This window comes from Crocodylus porosus, unplaced genomic scaffold, assembly GCF_001723895.1.
Source record: "Crocodylus porosus isolate Cpor-Errol unplaced genomic scaffold, CroPor_comp1, whole genome shotgun sequence".
NCBI classification, from domain to species: domain Eukaryota; kingdom Metazoa; phylum Chordata; order Crocodylia; family Crocodylidae; genus Crocodylus; species Crocodylus porosus.
Genome location: NW_017728918.1, coordinates 56020343 through 56030546, shown reverse-complemented (window position 1 = coordinate 56030546; position 10204 = coordinate 56020343). Strand labels below are relative to the sequence as shown.

General features: G+C 45.2%; 1 protein-coding gene across 1 annotated transcript in view; it reads left to right on the top strand.

Annotated features, from left to right (window-relative positions):
• The first annotated feature begins 372 nt into the window (after positions 1–372).
• The window catches only part of B3GAT2 (beta-1,3-glucuronyltransferase 2), a 17535-nt gene continuing 7703 nt past the window's right edge, over positions 373–10204 (top strand). The window contains exon 1 of the mRNA XM_019537616.1: positions 373–610. Coding sequence (XP_019393161.1) covers positions 466–610 — 145 coding nt within the window. The 5' untranslated portion in view covers positions 373–465. The remainder of the gene's footprint in view (positions 611–10204) is intronic.

The following is a 10204-nucleotide window of genomic DNA, read 5'->3' as shown; positions in this document are numbered from 1 at the left end:
TTTTTGGCACTTCTATCTAATAGCTGATTGAATCAACTATTAGATAAAGGTACCCAAAAGCCCTGCTGAAGCACCCAATCTGTATAGACACTGGGAAGCTGCGTCAAACTAATGCGACTCGTCTTCTGTTAAAGTGTGGGGTTTTTTCGTGTCTGTCAGCCCCCTTAGCATATGAGGTTTTTGGAGGCTTACAACTTCATTTTATTAAAACAACCTTGTTTATCCAGGGTTAGTTTCTGTGTAACTGAGGTGCCTACTGGTTAGAGAATTGCAGTTGTAGTTGAGAGCAAGAAAACATACATGTGTCTTTAAAATATCTCGAGAGTTGAAATATAGAAAGCAAAGAGCCTGTTATAAATAGCTGCTTGTGACTAGAAATGCGTGGGCTGCTTCTACACACCCTTACAAAAACTAGCACAACTTGCTAAGAAACAGAAAGTTAAATAACCCTGTGTCTCCTTGCAGATGCGTACAACCCGCAAAGTATCCGTGTGGCCTGTGGGACTGGTGGGAGGACGACGATATGAGCGCCCTATAGTGGAAAATGGCAGAGTTGTTGGCTGGTACACAGGTTGGCGACCTGACAGGCCCTTTGCCATTGACATGGCAGGTAAGGACTGATAAAATGCTTCTGCATGATGCACAAATATGTTATGCATATATCCTATGTCCTATTTGCAGTTTTGAACAGGGCAGTCAGTTGCTTACACTTAAACCTTAAGATATGTACAACATTGAAAGTTTTAAAACTTCCTATTGGAGTTCTTGATTACATAGGTAGGAATCTTGTAAAACAGAAGACCTTTTGAAAAGGCAGTCTTTGCATATTGCTTTTACTTTTAAATATCCCACAAGTCCTAGGCTGCACATGTTGTCAAACAGTTATTTGCAAATATCCCAAAATAACTTCAGTTTGTTTAGTTTTATGTGGTAATTTAGCATTTAGTTTAGATTTAATGCTTCTCTGCAAATGAGTTAATTTTTGTAGGAACCTGTCTTCCATGGGGTGTTCCACACAGTGTAAGTGTATACCCTTGTTGTAAAATGCTACTATATCATTAAATAATTCATTTTCTGTTGCTTATGTGAAATGACAAGGATAGCTGTAGATGGATATAGTTTGAAACCTGAACTGGGTTTAGGGGAAATCACTGACAGTTTCAGCCTAGTAGATGAAGGCAGAAAAGCTTCAAAATTGATCTCGTCAATCTTCAGTTGTGAAGTTAGCACACCATATAGTTCTGTCTAGCTGTCAATCCATGCTTGGCCAATCTTTTGTCTATACTGGGTGTGTCTACAAATTTAAATAATCTGGGAGCAGTTTATTCTAGAGTAAAGTACTCTAGACTAAACTCTTCTGGGCATGCATCTACATGTGCAGGGATGCAGGAGCAGATTTGCTGCTCCTAGCAACAGTGCTGCTGCTCCTTGTGGCCCTGCACCAGGCCTCTGCAGCCCAGGGGCTGGCAGGGAATATGTGGGCCAGGAGACATTGCTCTCTGCCCCCAGAAGCTGCATGATTATCTCCCAGCCCAGGCCCCACAGATTCTTACTTTCACCCTGAACCTTGCAGTCTTAGGGCTCAGGCTAAGAGATAAGGATCTCCCATCCCCAGCCCCATGATCACAGAGTTGGGGTTGGAAGCTCCCTGCTCCCCACATCTTCCCTTTTTCTCTGCCAAAAATAAATCAGTAGTCACTAGAAGACAGTAGGGGATTAATTTACAATACTTTTAATGCAGAGACATTGTCCCCACCCAGGCTCTGGTGGTAGAGCCTGCCCTAGCAGCAAGCAGCTGCTGGGGGTAGGGAACAATCTCCTGTCCCGTGCTTTTTGGCTGACTGGGACCACATTTGCTTCCGGTCAGGTGTCTACATGTGCATTACTGTGCAGTATATAATATAAAGTAAATTTGCTACTTGTATTTACAGGTGGCAAATATACTCAAGATTAGAGCAAATTACTGTGCAGTAAGTGTCTGCACATGTAGACCATGATGCTTACCATGAAGTAATTAACTCTAATCTCAAGTAAAGCATCTCACATAGACTTACAATGACTGATTGAATCTCCAATACATAAAAGTCTAACACTGGAGGTAGCAGCAGCTGGTCTCCTAGCATAGGATAATCATTGTACTTATGTTGTATTTATTTCTTTTGCATATTTTTGTCAATATCCTCTTTTTTGTGGGAAGGTTACAAAGGAAAAAAGTGATAAAATATTATCTCACACTTTTATTTTGTGGGGTTCTGAGCGAGTATATTCTTTTCATAAGAACATTTGCAATAAAATATTTCAGGCTTATAGTTTGTAATATTTGGTGGAGAATATGAACGTTCAATGGTTATACATGGTAAAAGGAAACTAATGCTGGTTAGTGACACCATGGAGACGGTGATGTTTTTAAACAGTAAGTGATCATCAGAAAGTGATGTCTTAATGCTAAATCTAATGTGTAGGATCCTTTACAGTTAAGGCTATTAATTGGCATTAAAATGTCTGCAGTAAAACAATTTATGTTGAGTATGGTGGTAAATGCATGGCTCTGTGTGAGAGCTGAGATTAGGGAGAGGCCTGGAATTCTCAGTCTATAAGTCGGTGCAGTCTGATTGTCAAAGTGATCTTGGGAAGCACTGCAGCTGCATATGCGGAGTAATCATGCCTGTAGATTTATAGAGATGTATTGGTGTTATATTGTGGAGGTGGTGGCTCCTGGGCATTCAAAGGATGAGAGTATGATGTATAATTTATTAGTTACAGGCAAAGACAGTTATACAACATTAGCCCAGGGAATCTTGCCCTTAGGTGAAGAAACACATGAAGAGTTGTTGAGTTACCTTAGCTTATACTTTGCGGTCATTGCCTGGCATATAAGGGGACAATTTGGTATTGCTACCAGTGAGATGCATGCTTACATTCTTGGAAGAAAAAGACATAGAATCAAAGGTATAGAAGTTGAGAGAAGATGAAATGTTGCTAATTCTTTTAAAATACAGTGCACACGTAGCTTTCTTTGAGCAAATTCATTTACATACATCACATATTTATCTGAGGGCCAAGTAAAACCTTATTCATAATCATTATTCTGCTAAAGAAGCAGGTAGACTTTATGCCTTGACTGGTAAATGTTCAGGTCAGGTTTGCTTCATCATTTTGTCAGGGAAACAAGATTGAAGAGGATAGACAGTAATAGTTGAGTATCGAGACAAAATTGAGTAGATATTTGCAATGAGCAGTGGACATAGCAAGTATTTTGACCAGTATTAATGATCAGTTTCTCAGTGTTGTCACATCTTCCCTTTTTCTCAGCCAAAAATATATCTGTAGTCACTAAAAGAAAACAGGGGATTAATGTACAATACTTTTAATGCATATTGTAGTATACTGCTGGAATTCCCTATTGTATTGGCACTATACTTGGTCCAAGTGTCCTACCTTGGGCTGTGTATTTTTGGAAATGGTTGAAGATAGTATTAATTTTTCTTCTGAAAACAGACAGTTCCTCAGATGCTGCATTTGAACACCATCTGGGCAGCATTTTTCATTTACTTTATTTCAGTTTACCTGAAGCTTGAGTGATTTTTAAATGGATACATTCTGTACTTCAGGATCTGGGGCCTGATTCATATCTGATTCAGTGGGCAGCTGCTTTTGGAGTGGATCTAGGAGTGTCAGTGGCATGCATGCATCCCCCCACTTTTCACTCAGCTACACCATGGGAGAAACAGTCAAGGATTTCATAGATTTCATAGACATTAGGGCTGGAAGGGACCTCGGAAGATCATCAAGTCCAGCCCCCTGGCCGAAGGGCAGGAAGTCAGCTGGAGTCGCAGGATCCCAGCCAGATAAGCATCGAATTTTTTCTTGAAGGTGTTCAATGTAGGTGCTTGCACCACTTCTGACGGCAGGCTGTTCCAGACCTTGGGCGCTTGGACAGTAAAGAAATTCTTCCTTATGTCCAGCCTGAAATGGTCTTGCAAGTAGTTTATAACCGTTCGACCTCGTCATCCCTTGGGGCGCTCTGGTGAACAAACATTCCCCCAGATCCTGGTGAGCACCCCGATAAACTTATAGGTGGCCATCAGATCACCCTTGAGCCTGCACTTTTCCAAGCTAAAGAGCCCCATGGCTCTCATCCTGTCATTGTAAGGTCTGTTTTCCTGATGTCTGATCATGCACGTGGCTTTTCTCTGGACTCTCTCAAGCTTCTTCACATCCTTTTTGAATTGTGGGGACCGAACCTGGATGCAGTACTCCAGCTGTGACCTCACCAAGGCTGAGTACAAGGGGAGAATGACGTCCTGGGATTTGCTTGAGAAGCATCTATGGATGCAAGCCAGCATTTTGGTCACTTTACTAGCCACAGCATCGCATTGAAGGCTCACGTTCATAACCTTCAATGTTTTTTAAGTCCCTAAAGCGCATCAGAATGCTGTCCTCCCCGCTGCACGTTACCTCCCCTGCCTGCTACTCTCTCCAACTGCTCCAGGCAGTATGGGGGTGGAGGTTGGGGGGCAGAGCACCAGAGCTGCTCCTGTTGTCTGCAGCTGGGCTCCATGCAGAGTTGGGCTCAGCCGGCAACAGTGGGTTGGTCCTTCCTCCCTGCCTGGTTCCTTTGGTGTTCCCTGCTGGCCTGGGATCAAGTGTTAGGGGCAGGTAACTTGCCTCCTGCTGCCACTGTCCCTAGCCAAGCCTGGCTCCATGTGGCAGTGGGGCAGGAGCAGCTCTGGAACTTTCTGCTTCCTGTCCCACGCCCAGATCAGCTGGGGACAGCAGAAGCAGTGGGTAGAGGAGGGCAAAATGGGAGGGGAAAGGAGGAAATGTGCAGCTGAGTAGAAAGGAAAGGAGTGGGGAGGGAAGAGTCTTACCTGCTTGAGGGAATTAAAAAAGTCCCCTGCTGCCATTCCTGCCTGCCTTAGTATATGTATGTATGAGGGGAGGGGGTCTGGGACCTCAGGTGCAGCCACACTCATGCACTCCCTTTCTGAAATCCTGGAGGATGTGGAGGGGCATGAGCCCCTGGATCTTCATGTGGGGTGGGCTGTGACCGGAGCAGCACCGGGTTGTTCCTGGCTGGGCTGCACTGAGGCCAGGTGGCTGCAGTGGCAGTGCTGGGAGTGGGGCCATAGGGTGAGGCCGTAACCCTCCCCCCCACCAACCTTCGCTCCCAGCACCGCTGCCATGTGCAAAGCGGGCCAGGCTCAGCGGAAACAGCCCAGCTCAGCCTTCCCCTGAGGACATGGGGGGCCTGGGGCTGGTGGGCACAGGGGAGGGCGGGCTGTACCTCCGGGCTGGAATGGCATGCTGGGCTGTTCCCATCGGGCCTGGCCCATGTTGTGCTCAGCAAGGACAGTGGTGGTGCACCCCCCCTGTGGCCCCGCTCCCAGCGCTGTCATCGCAGCTGCCTGGCCTGAGCACAGCTTGGCGAGGAAAAGCCCAGCACTGCTCTGGCCCCGTGTGCAGCTCTGGGCGCAGAAACTCTTCCTGCCCTCCTTGGCTGCAAGACCCCCCTCTCTTCGTGCCCCCTAGATGAACCACTTGCAGCTGTGTCCCCCTCCCCACCCTGGCTGTGTAGGGCTTGCCCCTCCCTCACCGCTGTTGGGGCAGGGGGGCAATTGAGGCTTCAGCAGTGAGGGAGGGAGGCCTTGATCTGCCCCACCCCCGCAATGGCCCTTTCCCCTCCCCTCCCCACAGACTTACCTGCTGGGCGGAGTGGGGGGGAGTAGATCTTCAGTTGCTCTTAAATTCCAAAAGTCATCTCTGACCTAAAAAGGTTGGAGACCACTTTTGTAAATGGTCCTTAAAGCATTTATTCACTATGACAGTGGCTCCCAACCTTTCTAGACAGCAGACCAGCAAACTGCAGCCTGGAAGTGACCATGGCCTGCAAATGATCGTGGACCGTGGCAAACTGCAGAGTGTAAGGGACCGGCTTACTGTGGACTGGCAGCCAGCAGGCATTTGCTGAGTATAAAATATACTGAGTATGAAAAAGGGTTGGCAGCCGGTCCACAGTATGCTGGTCACTTCCAATCCATAATTTTCTGGTCCATGGTCACTTGCGGACTGGCAGCCAACTCTTCGTGGCCCAGCACCAGGCCATGGTCCGGGTGTTAGGAACCTCTGCGTTATGGTAACCAGTATTTGGAGTCAAGATGTCATACCAGCAGACATGACTATAAGATCACAATTCATTGACTGAATTTCTCGCTTTCATATCTGGTGTTAAATGCCTTCTGAATGAGTCTAACGCTAACATTCCTCTTTTCTTTAGAAGTGCCCCAGGTCTCTGTTTCCATACAACATCTAACCAGTCATTCATCAATTCACTTGACATCCATTCTTCTTCCTGGCACTTAACCACTATTCCTAGTGGCAACTTTTCTTTTGGAAGAATTTTGTTTCAAATCATAAAGGATGGCAATTTTCTTCCATCTGCCAATACTGTTAACATTACTTTAATTTATGACTTTTCATTTCCTATATTTCTCATAATTATGGATTTTGCACCTTTCATGTGGATAGTGACATTTCTTGGCATGTCAGAATGGACTGAAGTCTGATCAGCATTACCTGTCTGTCCCAGCAGGTAATCATGTGTTTTGCATAGCCCAATAATATACCCTAGAATTCAACAAGTGTCTCGCTGTAGTCTGTTGGTAACTTTTGTGCAAGTGATGTTTTTTGTCTCAGGGCTAAGCCATTACATTGCATCATTCAGGTATAGCACCCACTACTTGTTTTGAACTTTTGAAGCGGAATGTTCAATTCTTTCACTATTTCTAACTCCTTGAGTTGAAGCACTTCATAGGTGAATGGCTTTTCCTCCTTTCTTTTTTTTGAAGATACTTGAGAACTTGCTTACAATTTCAGAAAAGTGACCTTGTTTTGGACTCCTGAATGTTTTGTGTGTGGACTTAGCATTCTTGAGTTGTTCTTTTAATTGTCTTCACTAACTCACATTTGCTTCTGTAACATTATACTTTTTCCCACCTCACAGTTGTTATTTTTTCAGAATAATTTACAACCTTAATTTTAATGTTTAACTGCTCCTCATCCCTTTTTAGTGTCTTCTCATTTGTACCTCTACTTCCTCTCTTTTTCTACGTGGTCAGTCAAGGGAGTTTCCCTGCTGCCACTCACTCTGCAAAACTTACCATGTGTTCCTCCTATGTTTTTAAATCTTTGCCAGTCAGTATTGATCAGGCCCTGTAATCTGCTGCTTTCCCTGCTACCCTGCTGGGTGCGTCCGTGCCACCTGCTCTGCCACTGGGTGCCTTGTTGCCACAGCCTTGCTGCTGTCTGCTAAATCTCTGATTGGCATGCTCATGCTGTGCGCCTTACCAACCCCTCCCTACATTGTGCTGGGTGTCTGGCAGGCAGGTGCTCAGGCCACTCTTAGCTGCTGCCTGATGTGGAGGCATCTCAGCATATGCTGGCCAGGCTCCTTGCATGAGCTCAAAATGACCTGGCAGGTGCCAACCAGGCACAGTTCCTTTCTCATGCAGGGTTTCTATCTAACACATGCTGAGTTGCTCTGAGCTGCTGCTCAAGCAGCAGGTGCCAGAGCAACCCAGTAAAGGACCTGTCCAGACTGGTATCACGTGATGAGTTGCTCCAGTACCCGCCACTCAGGCAGTGGTTCAGCAACTCAGCATGTGCTGGCCAGAAACCCCACATACTGCAGGGATGGTGCCTGACTGGTGCCTGCCAGGTCATTTCAAGCTGCATGCAGGGTTTCTGGCTAGAGGGTGCCAGAGCAACTTGGCACATGCTGGCAGGCAGCAACTTGGAGTGACCCTGCTGGCCAGGAACCCTGCACAAGGAGATGGTGCCTGACTGCATTTCTCCTCACATATATCGCTGTCCACTATGCATCTTTTGATTTCAGGTAAGCCGTATGTGATTATAAGATGTGGCTTGATTTTTTGCCCCCCCTCTTGTTGAATGGGGACAGATAGGGGGTGGAACAAAGTAAATATGCTAGCTCTTGCATGAGTTACTTATCTCTCGATTGCAGTGAAAGGTCCTGCTGAATTCAAAAACTCCATGGCATATGATTTAAGGTCAACTTTCTTCAAGCCTTGATCCTAGTCTCAGTGCTCATTGTGGGAGTTTCTAGAGCTTGACCTGGCTTGTCACTGGAAACAAGGCAGAGAGAGTAATGGCAAAAAGTGATACTGGCACTAAGAGAGAAATGAAAGAAATAAACAGCAAAGAGCAGATTTTAAGAAAGGAGGAAAGTGTACTCTTCTTCCCCTCTATTTACTCTTGTCCCAATATGAGGCAAGGAAAATGAGACAAATAGGAGAACAAGAATGGGGAGACAAATGGGAGAATTTAGAACAGGCCTGAAAAAGGCATGGGTTAAATGGGAGAAGTTGGCATAAATAGCAAGGAAACATTATAAAGGGACTGCAACTAAGTGAATAGAATAGAAAACAAAAAGACTAACAGTATTTTTTCTCTTCTGCGTCCAGTATTGAAAGATGCACCATTTTTCCATTTGAAAAGTGGGCAGGCTGGTTGGAATGGGGAAGAAAGCAGATAAGTACTGTTTTCTTTCTATTCACCAACCTGTCAATCTATAAAAACACCTTGTGCAGTATAACAGATCTCTTTTTCTCAATTAAATTGTCCCTCTACTAGCGAGAGTCTGCTAGGCTTCAGTTTTCAACTCATTAGGTTTTAGATCAGTGGTTCTGAACTTCATTAGACTCAAGGTACACCTCACTAGACTCAAGGCACCACTCAGAAAATGACAAATCTTTGTCAGTTTATGATGACAGAAACACAGTAGAGCAATTCTTCTGTTGCAAAGAACTCAGAAAGCCCACAAAAGGTCAGCATGTTTTTAACATTATCGATTCCTGTTTGAAATCTCTGGGTTTATCTTGTAAAACGTGTTTGCACGCCTAACAGTGTAAACATTGAGTGGCATCCTGGGGCACCCTTGAAAGGATCTCAAGACACCCCATGGCACCCTGGTTGAAAATTACTATTTTAGATGCTAGAAAAGCAAGACCCGAGTTGAGCTGGTATGTCTGCTGTTGTCACTCCCAAACGGCAGGACCCTGTGTAACTGATGTAAGAAGAGCAAAGCAGCCTTTCAAGTTTTGCCTTCACAGCAGAGGTACAGAGTTGTGGCACTCCAGAAATAAAAGTGGCTTGTCTCCTTTCTTGAAGATTGTCACAATCATGGCATCCCTGAGGTAATCTGGGATTTACTCATCATTCCAGAACCTTAAGATGAGGGGCATGAAGCTGTGATGTGAGCTTTTCTCCTCCTTGCTTAAAGATTCCCATGGGGATTTCATCCATTCCAGATGTTTTGTTGTTCTTCATCTGCCTGAGGGCTTTCTCCACCTTGCCAAGTGTTGGAGGGATTCAAAGATCATCTCTGACTGGGTGTTGTGGGATGGAGTTGAGAACACTTTCATCAACAATGGAGTCTCAATTGAGAAGGTCTTGATGGCCTCCCTTTCCTTGATCAGGTCTTCTCCAACCTTAGGTATCAAGGGGGTTGGTCCCTGAATGCTCAGACTGTAGACGGCTTTGCAGAACAAGACCCAAAATTGATATGTCTCACCCCATCTTTTATAGCCTTGTCAATTCACCCAGTCCTCTGGGCTTTTCTTGTGTTATCACTGTGTTCTTCGTCGAAGGTCGATTGCCATTGTTTTCTCACCGTTTTGGGGTGGATTCTTCTTGTTTTGGTCTTTTATCTGCCTGCATTCTTCAGCCAGTTGCCAGCTGACGTTTTCCCTTTCCACAGACATGCTTTCACCCATTCTCTCACGCACACTGCATACTAAGGTCGAACACTTATGTCAAGCTACAGAGCAATACAAAATGGAGTCATTATTCTCTAGTAGCTGCTTATCATAAAGGCAGTGATAATAGTTTGCTATAACAGTTCAAAGCTAGGAATTTTTATATTTAAGTGCAGAAAACTGATGTAAATACTAAAGTAATGTACATAGCTCCATTAGAAAACATAAAATCATCCGTTTAGACTAGGGATGTCAAACTCATCTTGTGCCCCAGGCCAGATCTGGACTGCAGGACTCCTTGCTATGGGTCAGGTGGCAAGGCCAGTGGTTGTGGCAGTGGCTTCAGTGAGGCCAGCAGTAGAGGCAGCAGAAATGAGGCAAGCTGCTGTGCTGGCAGCGTAAGTGGCCATGAGCCAAATAGCCACAGG